The following is a 14,861-nucleotide window of genomic DNA, read 5'->3' on the forward strand; positions in this document are numbered from 1 at the left end:
TTTCTCACCTAAACAGATGTTTTAGGAGCACCTGCTGTGTGCTGGGGCCTCAGTGCTGGGGACACAACTGTGAAGCAAAGTAGTGCTGAGTTCTTGTCCTCACGGAGCGTAGAGCCGATCAAGGGAGACCCTTGCTAACTGCACAAGCAACAGCAATGTCCAGCTCCCTCTGAAACGCTGCAGGCAGGGATGTGGCTGAGTGCTGTGGAGCCCAAGGTCAGAGGATGGGTTAAGGCTTCACAAAATACCCTCAAAGAGACAGAAAGGCACTGGAATTCTTAAGTCAGAGAAAATGATCAGATTGGTGCTTTGCAAAAGTAACTGTGACTGCAGAGGGGAGGAGGGCCAGCAGCTAGGATGAAGGCTGAGATGGGGACTCCAGGCTGTGTCCTCACAGCTGCCTGGACCGCTGTTTGCACGTAGCTGCCCACCCTGATGCCCAGCTGGGAGTCCGCAGACGAGCAAGCCAGGCAGCCAGGGGACTGCCAGCCCCACCCCACCTACTGTGTGGACCTGTAAACCCATAAGCTAAGTAAATGCTTATTTTTTAAAAAGAACACCTCTTTTTAGGGTCACTGGACTAAGCACATGCCTGCACAGTGACCTTCTTGAGGCCACCACATTGACTAATCACATGGTCAAGCTCCATTCGTCTTACCCACGGGCCCAAAGGCAATTGCTAAGGTGCCCTCCTCCTCCAGCCACTCTCTTGCCCTCTCCTTGCTGGATCCCTTCTCCTGGGCAGGTGGCAGCACCCCGGGGCTTTCCCCCTGAGCTCTCCCTTCTCTGTTCTTCCCTAAGGGACTCCAGCCCTGAGGGTAAACAGTTCATGTTTAAGGAATCCGCCTGTCTTCTAACTCCTGTCCACACTGTCTTCTATAAACAGCCTGAGAATTTGCAAAGCAGCATTTGACTGACTTTGTGTATTCAGATGGTTACATTAAAAAAAACTTGGCACAAAAATAAGGTGATGTCTTGTGGAATATGATAGGGACAGAGTCAGAAAAACTACATGCAAAACTCTGGCGTGGGCCAACCCAGCTGTGACCCTGAAAGTGCCCTTTGCCTCTGACTTCAGCATTCGCCTCTATAAACTGATAATCTTGAAATTTGCGTCTCACACAGCAGGATCGCAGTGATTCATGGTTACTGCCTGCAAGGAATCATCTCAGAGCTAAATAATATTATCATTACTCAGGGCTTTGGAATTCCGGTTCATGACATTTGGCTGCTCGCTCAGGCCTTATCTAAACCATCTTGAAGTCTCCAGTCTTGAAAGCTGGTCTCACTAAAGCTTTCCTGCTGCCTGGAGTCTAAAGTGATTTGTTAGGAAGAGAGCTTATCTAATGAATCTTGTGACATTTCCAAATTTCTGTTTTTAAAGTCATCTTTCAAAAGGAAGTGAAGAGGTATTTATCAAGAAAGCAAACAGCCCAGGGAGGAGGGGGTCCTTCCTGCCCATCTTGCTCCTGCAGGGGGCGCTACTTGTGTTCTGAATGTGTGCTTGAGTCAGACTCCCAAGAGCAGAGGGCTTCCAGGACCCTTCCTTCCCAGGGGGGTACAAAACCCAGATGCAGTGAGGAGGGGCGCTGCTGACAGGAAATGGCTCATTGAACAAAAGACCCACTAGCTCTCCAGTGACATTCCTTGACATAAATGACAATCTCACATCACAGATGTCATTCACTTAGATATTTATTGATTGCTTAACGGATGTACAAATAAAGACATGCATTAGATTAACAAAAATGCTAATGGAATTAAAGCACAGGATCTGAAACAAAAAACCCTAACTTAAACTGAGGAAGTAGACCCTTTTTGTTTTCAAGAAACACTGAAAATAAAGTGGTCAAAACAACCAGGTCGTCTGACTCAAGTTCCACACCCATCACTTATCAGCTGTGAAGCTTTGTGCAAGTTACTTAATTTCTCTGAGCCTCACTCATGTCTTCATTGGACAAAAGGCACAGAGAAGAACCTACCTGTTCTTCAATAGAACCTACCTCATACGGTTATTGAGGAGAATCAATTAGTTACCATGTACAAACAGTTATAAAGTGTCTAACACAAGATATGTGTTATTTCGTTATAGTTATAATTACAAACACCATGGTCTTTCCCCTGTTGCAACACACAATCCAATATTTTAGTGAAATCTAAATTGGAATGCTTGTACTCCTAAGAAACTGATATGTTAAGAGGTTGTTAATATGATCGAGCTGTGGATACGGATTTCATTCAGGGCTTTGCCACTTAGAACTAGCCATGTGAACTTGGGCAAGAAGCTTTCTGTCCTTCCCTTTCCTAAACTGCAGACCTCAACTGTACAGCGCTCTCCACCTTCTGATAAGGGCCGATTAAATCAACGAGTAGAAATAAGGCCCCTGGGAGAGAGCCTGGTGCATCATGTCAGTCCACAGTGTCAGCTATCATTCTGCTGATGCCCAAACTCTATTATGATCCAGAGGACAGGGACCACGGTTTCTTTGAGGGATTCATAAGATTCACCACATATCATTTTAAAGTACAGAGCGTTTCCTCTAAGATGGACATGTTCATTAGTAGGAAATGGTCTATTAAAAATGCATATTTTTTAGGTCTGGAGTCATGGAGCGATGAACATCATAGGAGCCGACAGTTAATAAACAGTCTGATCTCCCTGGAGTATCTTTTTGGACATGCTTCTCTGGACAGACAACAGTCTTCTAATTTATAAAGTACCTACCTACAAGCCAGGGGCCCTGAACAAGCTGTGCCACGCGGTGATTTAGGGTGGTAACAGGGGAAAGAAACCCGCCAGAGAGGGGAGACAGAGCTGTGCTCCTGCAGGCGGGTGGGCGGGCAGGGCCGGGATGCTGAGCACCCTGTACTGGGGGGGAGGAGCTCAGGGCTTTGGTCTTCTGGGACCACCTTCTGCACCTTCGGGAGGCAAGTCTGCTGTGTGCCAGGCCCCCCCACGGCCGGCCTTCCTGGTAGCTGCTCAGCTCTGCTGGATGGGGACAGGTGCTGGGAGATGCACATGGCCAGGCCCCAGACGCTTCTGTTGACGGGGGTGGCCTGCAGGGCTGGGGCTGCCTGGCTCCAAATCCAAAGGCAGAATCCTGTGTGGTTCCTCCTTAAAAATCGCTCATGGAAAGCCTTACCAACAGTTTGGAATTCCCGGGTCTGCAAGGAAACCACACTGTCCAAAGAGTGCAAGTATGTGTCTTCAGGGCTTTTTAGTAAACTCAACCTGATTTATGATTTGTTGCACTTATACCTGCTAAGAAGTAAAAAAGGAGATCAGATCCTTGATCACGGCCAGCCATGGTCATGACCAAACAGGCTCTGTCTCGAGTCCACCTGACCCTGCAGGACTTGAGCACAGGAGTCGCTGGTCCCTGATCATGTCTCTCTCTTCCCTGGATCTGTGGGGTGCTGTGTAAGGAAATCGGCCAGAAAGAACTGAATATTTGAAATCCTGTTTAGAAGAGGATAGTTAAGTTTTCTAGTAATAGAAGAGCTGCTTTGAAAAAAATACCAAATGTGTTATGTTGAAAATGTCACTTTAAGATGTCCAAGCACCAGCTACAGGCACGGAGGAGATCTAGTTTAAAGAATTAAGGTTTGCCATGAGCCGGGCAGGAGGTACCTTGTTAAACAGCAGCATCTAAGGGAACTCTTGAACTTCCAAAATTTGCTGAATGTATATACGTGGCTGTATAACCAATGTGATCCTGCAATCTGTACATGTGGAAAAATGAGAATTCATACCCCATTTGAATCAAATGTATGATATGTCAAGATCATCGTATTGTCATGAGCAACTAATAAAAAAAAAAGTTGAGCAAACTCATAATTTCTATTTAAAGAGCTATGTGAAAATATTTTATCTAAAAAAGATGGTTCCTTGCTGTCAGTGTTTCCGGCATTTTCTGAGGTCCTCTCAGGATCTTTTAAAACAAGGCATACCTATGATACAACGAAAGAAGATCTGGAGGAAAACCCATGTGGTAATATCTGGAATCTATCAATTGAGGGATTATAAGGAGGCTATTTAAAATTGGAGATCAGTGAGAAAAATTTATCTGAACTTTCACTTCAGAATTTCCTATCTTATTTCACAAAAAGTATTTTGATGGATGTGGGTGCCGTGCTGCATTCCACAGTCTCCAGACTGCCTTCCCTGGAGGCCAGCTGGGAGGGGCCTCAGGAAAGGATGCTGGGTGCACTGGCTGAGTCTCCTGCCCAGGAGAGCAGCCAGCTGTTCTCTCCGGCTCCAGAGGGGTTAATGCCGAGCAATCTCCACAGGGACCACTGCGGCCTTCAGTGCCTCAGGAAGACAACCAGGCGTCCTCCACGTGGTCAGTTATTGTAGCTTAGATCTTTTTATCCACTAGAGAAAAAAAATGTACCTTCTTTCCAAGAAGGGATCACAGATGTGAAACAGGAACAGAGAGATGAGGAACACCACATCTTTCTTAAAGCACGTCTTTTACAAGATTCTGTTCACTCTCTTCTTTAATTGCTTCGGAAGTCTGTTCGGCATTTCCCTTCCTCCCAGCAATTTGGACCAGAAAGACCGACACAGTAATTGGGGAGTGAGTCACAGGATGTGAGTTAGGTCAGGGCAGCACCTCGGGAAGCCAAGTCTGTACTTCCAAAATTTTTGTTTGCTTTCATTTTTTAAATTTATTGATTTTTGTTTTGGCTTAAAGTTTTTCATGCTCCTGGAATTTGAGTTTCCATTAAATAAACAAACCAACCACAGATTTCTTTTTGTTGTAGCTGTTTTTAAATAAATAATTTTAGAGAATTCTATTATGTGTGCATATTGCCCGGTCTTTTCTTGATCAAAGATCTTGATCTAAAGTTATCCTGAAGTCCACGATAAAGTATCTATCTATCTATCTATCTATATGTGAGTATATATAAAAGTAAAATATATAAATACATATATATGTACACACACACATACATCCACCCGGAGCACATTTAAGTGACAGTGGCCACACCATACTTTAGGTAATATGCTGTACTTGGCAGTTTCAAGTTACCTAAATTCTATTTCTAGAGTTCCTGTTGCAGTTGTGCTTTGAAAAATCAGAATTCCTGGCCTTGGAAAGCTTTTTAACTTGTCCAACTGACCTGGTCAACAGGTGCTGAGAAGCCTGGGTGGTTAGTCGTCAGGGTGCATCATGGGACAAGTGTGGAAGGGAGGAATGCTGGACTACTGAGGACTGGGATGTAAAGGCATCATGTCCTTTCACTTCCAAGGCCCTGTTGCCATGGTGATCAGATCTGTAAACAGGCATTAACATCCATCAGAACATAATCTGTGGCAGGGCAATAGGCTAGACCTGGGAGAGTGACCCAGAGCCAGTGTTCTCCTCAGGAGGAAAGAGGTGACATCAGACACAGTGGGCAGAATCTCTAAGCTACTCAGCAGAGGTTCTGCAGGTGGGGAAGGGGCCTGTTATTGGTTTTCGATGGCTGTCTGTTGCTGGTCCCATCAGGAAGAACATACAATTGGCCTGCTATTATCTGGCCATCCCAAAGCCTCCTGATTGCCTTACCTGTCCACGTGCTCCCTATTGCCCAGGACGTGGGAAAGGCAGTGGGCTCTGAAGAGTTCACTTTAAGGAGGAATTATTCTCTTTTTTAAACATTTTTTTATTTGTTAATGGACCTTTATTTTGCTTATTTATACATGGTGCTAAGGATCGAACCCGGTGCCCCAACATGCTAGGCAAGCACCCTACCACTGAGCCCCAGACCCAGCTTCAAGGAGGAATCATTCTTTCAGATATGAGTAACCTAAAATAAACCTGTTAGTATTCTCTCCACCTAAGCCCTTGAAAAGCCACATTCAATCTCCTTATTGGTAGAATTTTCCTTATGATCTTATTCTAAGCAACAATCTTATTCTGTCTTTACTACGGATGAATCCACACCATGATGAGTAGCAGCCTGTGTTCCGAGTGCAGACTGGTTTTGGAGTGAGACCTGAGTTTCTCAAAGGTGGGGAACTTCCACTTCCCCACAGCATTCCTTAGTTCACGACCCTTGACCACAGAATCGTTGTTGGGGACTTTGCCACTGTACCCCAAATCCTAAAGCTAACAGACACCTGATCCAGGGCTCTCCATTCATCTGAATCCTGATGAATCTCCGCTAAGTGTCCATCACAGGAGTTGGCCTCAACTTTTCTTAGTCTCCTTTAAAACAGAAGCAATCACCTGTACATTAGCCTGGCTAGATAATGCGAGGATACGCTCATCAATAAAATTTATACTTACCTGGCGTAATCATTCCTTATACTATAAGAAGTCATTTACCCTCTTAGGAAATAATGTGAATTTTCAGTTGTAAAGTGAACATTGATTAAAAATATAAAACACTTCAGAGAAATAGAAAAAAAATTTAAAAACCCAACTTACCTAGAAATATTTATACATTTTGGTGTATTTTTTTTAGAAACAAATTAAAATATTGAATACAAAAGTGCAACATACAAGTTTGCATCTTTTAGTTTCAATTAATTTAATATTATCTTTCTGGGCTATTAAATATTCTCTGGAAAAAATAATTCTTAAATGAATATAAAATTGTATTTTTGAATGCAGCCTACTCCTAAATGTGAGTTTTGATCATTTTCTTTATAATGTCATATCTATCTATCTATATCTATATCCCTTTATTTATTTGTTTTTATTTCCTGCTGAGGCTCGAAACCAGAGCCTCACACATGCAAGGCAAACTCTCTACCAACTGAGCTATAACCCCAGCCCCCGATGGTTTTATTTTCTATTTTATTATCAAATGTATCTAGGATTTATTTTGCTCTATAGTGAAGTGAGATCTAATATGACCTTTTCAAAAACTAATGATGACTCCGACCACATGTTCTTTCTCCTGGTTGCATGGGATTCTCTTAGCTTTGTAATGACTTTTTTGAATCTGCTCTTATTCCTCTTTTAATCCATGATGTTAACAGAAGGATCTTCTCAAAACCTAAACTTGGGCAACCCATGGACATGAGGAAGAGGTGGGAAATGTGGACTTGGAGTGGACACGGGCTAGCACATCAGTTTGGGAGATTCGAGGTGCAGGTTGGCACCCAGGGATGGGACGCACAGCCATGTGGAAGACACCTGGAAAAGTTGGGTGGGTGGCACATGGTGCTCTTCAGAGGCCGGGTGACTGGGAAGAAGGGACACGGGGTGAAGAAGCATCTGCTCAGAAGGTGAAAAAAGCAGACAGGAGTCCAGCAGGAGGCTTCAGGGCAGGTGTGCCCCAGCCTCGGTACCCACAGGGGCACGCAGTGCGTCTAGAATTGGCCCTTGGATTTAGCAATCTGACAGGTGTGGCACCGGGAAGTTCCAGTGGCTCCCCCAGGGAGACAGACCACCTAATGCATGTCACCTTCCCCTGTGCTGCGTTAGGAAGGTCCAGCACAGTAGCATGGGAGATGGGTGTAGCCAGTTAGGAACTGAGCAGCCTGCCTGCCCCACCTTTATCCTATTTTGGTGAAGAACCGTCTATGGAAAGCCTTTGATGTTCTCCAATATAAATAAAGCAAAGAAGGACTCCTTTGTGTGTTAGAAGCTGGACCCGCCTGGTCAGCTTGCCCGTCCTGCCCCACCCCCACCGGCTTTGGAACACTTTCTGTGTTCTGTGGTTATTTTGCCATGCTGTTTCTCCTAGGTTTTATTTCTCAGCCAGCCCATCCCACCAGAGGGGAGCCCCATTTCCATCGCCCAGGGGCATGTGGGTGGTAGGCTCCTACAACACCCCAACTATCCACTCACTTTCACACCAGTACTCTTTGGAAGGGTTTACAACTATTTTACCACTGAAGGTTTCAGTGAATCACTCCATCAGGACACCTCAGGCCACGGTCACTATCAGATCCACTGAAGATCGGAGAAGGAAGCTGTACCACAGGCCGGCCTGGCAGCCAGTGGGCACCCAGCTCTGCACCAGGACTTCAAAGCAAGTCTGGTCAGCAGGTTCTGCCTTTTCTTCTCTTTTGTTGCATGGGCACAGAAATGCAGCTGATGAAGGGTGGGATGTTTAGGAGCCACCAGGCAAATGTCCAAAAGTTTAGGGAAGTTGGGAGTGGACTGCAATGGTTGAGGCTGGATTACAGCCCCAGGAAGGACAGGGGGAACTTGGGGAGGGAGAGGAGTGGCTTGATGGGGGGCAGACAGCTCGCTGTGCATTGGGGGAGGGCGCTAGGGCCAGGCAGGGAGAGGTCAGGGAGTGAGATTTCCAAATGCAGAGTCACAGAGGTGGTGCCCTTTGGGTAACATCGGCCAAAATCATTTGTGAATACTGAATGCTGGAGCAATGGCTGAGGAGGAATTAAAAGCTGGTCAGAAGGAGTGTCCTCTGTGTGACCATCATAGACCAGAGGGTCACCAGGAGGGTAGCAACCCCAAAGCCACATGCTCAAGGAGGCAGGGAGGCCTGGAGTCCAGCTGAGCCCCCCACTGCCTCTCACAGGTCTGTGGCCTCTCTCAGCTGCCCGCTCACTTTCCCACGGGCCTCCGTCTCTCCCCCACTCTCCATAGATGAGCCCAACCTTCACTTTTCGTCACCTTCAGTTAATTCAAGGAGAGGGTTCCCTGTTTCTTGTCCTCCTGCCAATTTCCTGTAGTGCCATTTATGGCTGCTTCCCCCCGCCCCTTTTAATTGCCTCAAATGAAGATTCTAATTCTGGTAATGTTGAAATCTCTATCAACTTTCTGCATTTTCTTCACCTTATTGTGTGAACTGCTTCTCAGATTCCAGTTCCCCATCCTGATTTTGCGATATCCTGGCCTCCTCCTGTCTTCCTAGAGAGGCAGACCTGCTTCTGGAGTGCCCTCTGATTTGACAGTAAACCCTGGGAGCTCAGCACCCCCCGGGAGCCCCCGTGGGATTTCCTCCTGGGCTCCCACTCAGCTTCCTCCACCCACTGTGCCCGCAGGAGAAGAGGATCCCAGCTCCTGTGTGTGCAGAGAAGGTGTGGGGCTAACGGGACCGTCCCCCCCCACTCCCCCTACATCCACTTGGGTGTTTTCACAGTGGCCCCATCAGAGGATGAGGTGCTTTGCCCCAATCATCTGTTTATGACATTTTCTTAATAAATACATAAAAAGTGCTCAACATCATTAGTCATTAAAGGAAGGCAGATAAAAAAAATTAGGTACACTTCATGTCCACTAGGATGGCTCTGATATTTTACAAAGCCATTAACAGGTGTGTGGAGAGCGCTCATGGACGCTTCGGGGAAGGGAAGGTGCTGAGGCAGCCTTGGCCTTTGGCGGTCAGACTGCGATGTGTGGCTGTGGGTTTATCTGAACTCTTCCTAAGGAGAGCTCGCTGAGCTCCTTGTTCATGTGGATTCATGTCTTTCTTCCAATTTGGGACACTCTGTCCCCTGCTCTTCTCCTCTCCCTGGGGGGCTCCCACTATGCACCTGCCCTCAGCTCAGTGGAGACAGGGTCTCCTGGACCTGCTCACTTTATCCCTCCCCTTCTCCTTCAGCTCCTCAGACTGGCATGCCTGTGCCCTGGTCTTTTCTTCTTTCTGCTCAGATCTGCTGTGGTAATTTCCCAGGAAGCTTTTCATTTTACTTTTTGACTCTAAAATGTCTGTTTGCTCCTGTCTCTCCAGTGACATTTTATACCTGGTGACATGTGGTCCTCCTGGTTCTGGTGTCCTTTGCCCATGATTTCATTCAGCTCTTTGAACATTTTGCAAATAGTGGTTTAAAGCCTTTGTCCACTAAGTTCGATGCCCAGGATTCTTCAGGAATGTTTTCAATTAATTTCTTTCTTTATTAATTTCTGGCCATACTTTCTTCTTTCTTTGCAAGCTCAATAATTTCTATGGAAAAGTAGAAATTTTTAATATTCTGTCAGATTTTCCTCACCCCCAAGGCTTGCTGCTGCTGCTGCTGCTAGTGTGGGTTGCTTCCATTCAGTGACTTGGGAAAGTAATTTGGTGATCTCTGTATGTTTTGTCTCATGTGATCACTGAAGTCTGTGTTTTGTTAGCTTAGTGATTTAGCTAATATTTTAACAGGGTTTTCTTAAACTTGTGGGGCACAGAAAGAAAAGGAAAAGGGAAATATATGTTCTCAGTGTTCACAATGCACACCGTGCCCGCTGGGGGACGCTCCTTCGACACTGTGCACGCTGTCCTCAGCTCTGACAAGGCCGCGGGTTGCCTGTGTGGTGCCTGAAGGTGAGGCGCGGGCAGCAGGGCTCCCTCGGGAGTTGTCTGTGGCCTTCTCTGTGGTACCAGGTGACTCACACAGAGATGTGCATCTGCTGTGGCTCAGACCAAAGGTGTCATCGTTCTCCAGTGAGCCCTTCTGCTGCACAAAATACTCATCTCAAAACTTAGCGGCTTAAAACACCAGTGTACTATTTCCCCTGTCTTGAAGTCAGCCGAGATTCTGCTGCTCTGAGTGTGGCTGGCCTCACCCGGCCCAGCTCAGTGAGACCTCTTCAGGAGCTGAGTGTGCCCATGAAGCTCAACTCGCAGGCCTGGGCCCTGCCTGGAGAGGTCAGTGTGTCGTTTCCTGGACATCCGTGGCCCCCGGTGTGTTTGTTCTGACCATGTGGTGCCCAGGACTGAGGCTGGGAACCCTGGTGCTCAGCTTCCCTGCCTGGCTCAACCCAGTGGGACAGAATTGTTCTGTCTGCACCAGGGGATGACCCTCTTCTGTCCCTGGTGGCAGCAAAGGCACTTAGCACAGCCTCTGTACCTCTGAGGCCCCACGAGAGAGCGGCCTGCACGACTAGCCCTGAGCCCACGTGCAAGTCGGCAAGTCATTCCTTTAGTCCAGGGCAAGGCCTGAGGACGGCAGGGGTGGGAGGCACCCAGAGGGCCTGGGAAGCTCCCGGGGGGATGCTGGGATGCTGCTGAGAGAGAGGCTGAGCACCACAGCAGTGGAGTGGCCAGAACGAAGGGGAGGCAGGTGTGGACCCCAGGATGCCATCTGTGGGGTCACAAAGGCTTCCAGCCCCACAGAGGACAGGCAGGTGTGTCTGTGGGAACACAGAGATATGGCTGGGAGTGGGAGCAGACAGGATCCCCCATCCCTGGTGGTGGTGAAGTGGGCCCAAGCCCTGGGCTGATTTGAGTGGTGGTGGACCTGGCCCAGGGGCGGAAGTGTGACGGGGCCTCCACCCAGCTCTGCCGAACACCACTGCAGAGGAGAGCGCTGAGGGCTCCTCGAGCGCGTTCCACTTGAACAGTACCCACGATGTCCAGGGGGAGGCAAGGTGGGAGCATTGCGAGTTCAAGAAAAAGCTGTGACTATAACTCAGTGGTAAAGTGCCCCTGGTTTCAATCCATAGTACCACCCCCAACCAAAAAAAAAACTATAAGAAAAACATTTCCCTTTTGGAAAGAAGACCATGTTCCTAAGGCCTTATCAAGCTATATTTTTTTAAATACTTATTTTTTTAGTTGTAGTTGGACAAAATACTTTTATTTACTTATTTTTATGTGGTGCTGAGGATCAGATCCAGGGCCTCACACATGCTAGGTAAGCGCTCTACCGCTGAGCCACAGCTCCAGCCCTCCAGCAATATTTTTTACTGCTGCACTTCCTACACCTAGCAACACTGTTCACTGCAAAGATAGAGAGAATCAAAGGCACTCATTACACCTCATGATATGACCCTTGTGGGAATTGTTAACCTGCACCACTCGATCTCTTAAGTAAACCACTGCTCTCGAGCCAATAGGGACCACATGGTCACAACAGTCACAAGATTGAACATTCTAATAGGCACTCACCCACTGAATGTCCATGCTGTGGGTGAGCTCCTCCAGCTGCACGAAGTCCTCCTTGTTGATCACCTCCTTCCCCGTACTCGTCTTCCACCCATTCTTCTTCCAGCCTTGGACCCAGTTAGTGATCCCTAGGGAAGGTATGCTCACTGGGCCTCCACCTGCACCGCCCTGCCTGTCCTGCCTCCGGGGCCTCTTGTGCTCTGACCCGTCATCCTGGACTCCTCCCCTCCTCAGTTGGCCCCAGGTGCTTTGGCCTGCAGCACATGCCAGAAACACCCATCTCCCCCATTCCTCTAACTGCATTCACCTGAAGCTCTCAGCTTAGGACGTCCTTCTCCAGGAAGTTTCCCTCGGGCATTCTCCAAGAAGCAGCCAGCACACCTTGATCCTAAGTTACTTACACACATCTAGACTCCAACTGCAAGGACAGCAGAGCCACAGCTACTTCATGACAGAACTTGGGCTTCAAAACCTCCCTCTTTTCCTTGTGACACACCAATGTCATCCCTGTTATTAATTTTAGCCTATTATAATACCTCCCACCAGGGAAAGAAAAGCCTAGTTCCCCTCAGAGCGACTGGAAAATTACTGGAAGAAATAAACATGAAGGCTTACCATTTATAGTGAACATACTGTCCGTATATAGAACCAATTTACTGATGTTCTGAGCCTTGGCTTGTTCGATGGCTTTGCAGGCTGCCTTGAAAAAACAAGCCACAGTCATCCTCCACAGAGAACGGGCAACACAGCTCATGCTCAAAGTGATTCACACTGGGACATACAAGGGTCACCTCTGGGTCACACATGTTCAAAAGGGTCTATGACACAAGGGTTCCTTCTTCCTATGTACTTTTGATTATATTCTTTATGTGAAATAGTGCTAAACATATAATTCTGTTGACACCGACTTGAAATGACATTTTAGAGTGTTTCTCCAGAATTGCTACTAACCCAAAGTTTCTTCTGGACATTGAATATCTTATCTACATGGATAACAGTAGTAAGTGATATGCTCATAGTCTTGCTGAGGGATGACAGACTCACATGTATCAGGTAACTTTACATGAGTTTCATGCTCAAGGTCAATATTGAGAAATGACAAACTCACATTTATCTGATAACTTACATGGATTTCTGCTCTTTGGTTTGTCTGTCGTCTGGGGAGTCTAATGCCTATGTTTCTGTTTCAAAACAGAATTTTTAAAAATACACTTATAATGCTGATTCTCAAAAGTGATTCCCTCCAACGAATAATGAGCTAATGTGTTAAAACAAAACAAAACAAAACAAAAAAACGATATAAAAGCTTCATATAAAAACACAGCCTTTAAAAAAAATCAAACCAACATGGGGCTGGGGTTATGGCTCAGCAGTAGAGCACTCGCCTCACATGTGCGAGTCCCTTGGTTTGATCCTCAGCACCACATAAAAATAAATAAATAAATTAAATAAGTGTATTGTGTCCAACTACAACTAAAAAAAAATATTAAGAAAAAAAAATCAAACCAACAACACTAACACTTTGTTGAAAGACACTATAATATGGCATAGAAGAAACACCGGACCAGAAGTCAAGGACAAAGTGTAATTTCTGGACTGAAAGGCATTAGCATGGTGTCTAGGGCCAGCACAAAATCCCCAGAACCTAGTGCCAAACCAGCTTCCACTCTCCACCACAGGGGTTTGAAGCTAAGCAAAAAGTTAAAGTGAAAGAACTTTGTGAACTGTACAGTTAGAAAGAAATGGAAAGTGGTATCATTATTAAAAATGCCTAACAACCAACTTTTTTTTTCCTTGAGCTACTGGGGATCAAACCCAAGGGCACTTTACCTCTGAGCTACATTCTCAGTCCTGACTATTTTTAATTTTGAGACAGAGTCTCACTAAGTTGCTGGCCTTGTACTTGCCACCCTCCTACCTCAGCCTCCTGAGGTGCTGGGATTGCAGGTTTGCACCACTGCATCTGGCCACCTACACATGGCTCTTGTGGGTACCTGTAAATACTGGAAAACAAAGTTGAGCGCTGGTGCAGGCGGCTTTAGAGGGACCAAGTCCCTCTTTCCTCTGAACTTCAGGGCTCAGCTTCCATTCCAGTTCCTTCACATCCACAGGCGAGATAGGTCTGAACAAGAGCATTTCACCTTGCCTGCTGACATACCAGGGTCACCGCTGGGTCACACAGCTTCAAAAGGGTCTAGTGATACACGGGTTCCAAGCCCAGCAGCCATTCCCTGGGTAGCCCTGCGAGGTCCATCTAATTTAAGCTAAGAGGCAGGAGGCCCTTCTGGTGTAAAAGCTCATGAGATAGAGACGCCTAAGAGTTAGGGCCGACACAGCAACACCCAGGTTCTACATTCGACATTCTGAAGAACAAAGCTGTTCAGTGTCAATAAAAATCAAAGCTCTGTTCTTCTATCAGCCCCTGCTAGAGCTGTTTGTCTGACAAAGTTTCCAAATAATCAATGAGTACCCAGATCTACTGCGTCTTTCCACAAGTTTTAGAATATGATTCAGTAAAGTCTGATGCTGAAAAACTGAGCTGTTTACTTACAAAGGGTGGCCTGGCCCCCAGTAGACGCCAATTCCTGCTCGTGCTCTCCTCCGCCCGTTACTGGAGCAGCAGCCATCGGTGTAGACAACCACAGAGTCTCCTGTAAGGGAAACAGTAAACACAGCTGGATCAAATTTTGGAAAAAACAAAACTCACACCAAATGTCTCTGAAGTCAGGTCAGCATTTTAAGAAGATGTTCTACATGCTGCAGTCTCTGGGAAACACAAATTTCTTATGTGGGGCAGATGCTACACCACACCTGGTCTCACACACCAGGCAAGGGACAGGGCAAGGTGGTCACAGTGCAGAGCTAGAACCTGCTTCCAGAGACCTACCACTTACAACCTACCCTAAAGGGTCAAAAGACAACGGCAACGTCCTTCTCTATGTCAGGGCCACCGTCACTCTCAGCAAGCCATCACTCTAGAGAGAGCAGGGCCTTGGCATCATGGTGACCCTGCCTGCCAGAAGCTCAAGTCCTCTAACAAACGCTGGTCTCATTTTTCTTGCAGGACATTTGTAACAGTGAAC

The 14,861-nt window shown here is 46.7% G+C and overlaps 1 protein-coding gene across 16 annotated transcripts in view; it reads right to left on the reverse strand.

Annotated features, from left to right (window-relative positions):
• The window catches only part of LOC124097591 (ribonuclease H1), a 46,031-nt gene that overhangs the window by 25,166 nt on the left and 6,004 nt on the right, over positions 1-14,861 (reverse strand). For 2 of the 16 annotated variants that reach the window (XM_058581887.1, XM_046452073.2), the window contains exons 3-6: positions 14,330-14,429; positions 12,905-12,959; positions 12,394-12,478; positions 11,782-11,906 (exon numbers count right to left, since the gene is read on the reverse strand). In XM_058581887.1, the coding sequence (XP_058437870.1) occupies positions 11,782-11,906; positions 12,394-12,478; positions 12,905-12,959; positions 14,330-14,429 (365 nt within the window). The other 14 variants (XM_058581890.1, XM_046452077.2, XM_046452075.2 and 11 more) reach the window with 14 other exon arrangements.

Source organism: Marmota monax, unplaced genomic scaffold (assembly GCF_021218885.2).
Source record: "Marmota monax isolate L192 unplaced genomic scaffold, Marmota_monax_Labrador192_F-V1.1 WCK01_AAM20220418_F8-fsc00578, whole genome shotgun sequence".
Classification (NCBI taxonomy): domain Eukaryota; kingdom Metazoa; phylum Chordata; class Mammalia; order Rodentia; family Sciuridae; genus Marmota; species Marmota monax.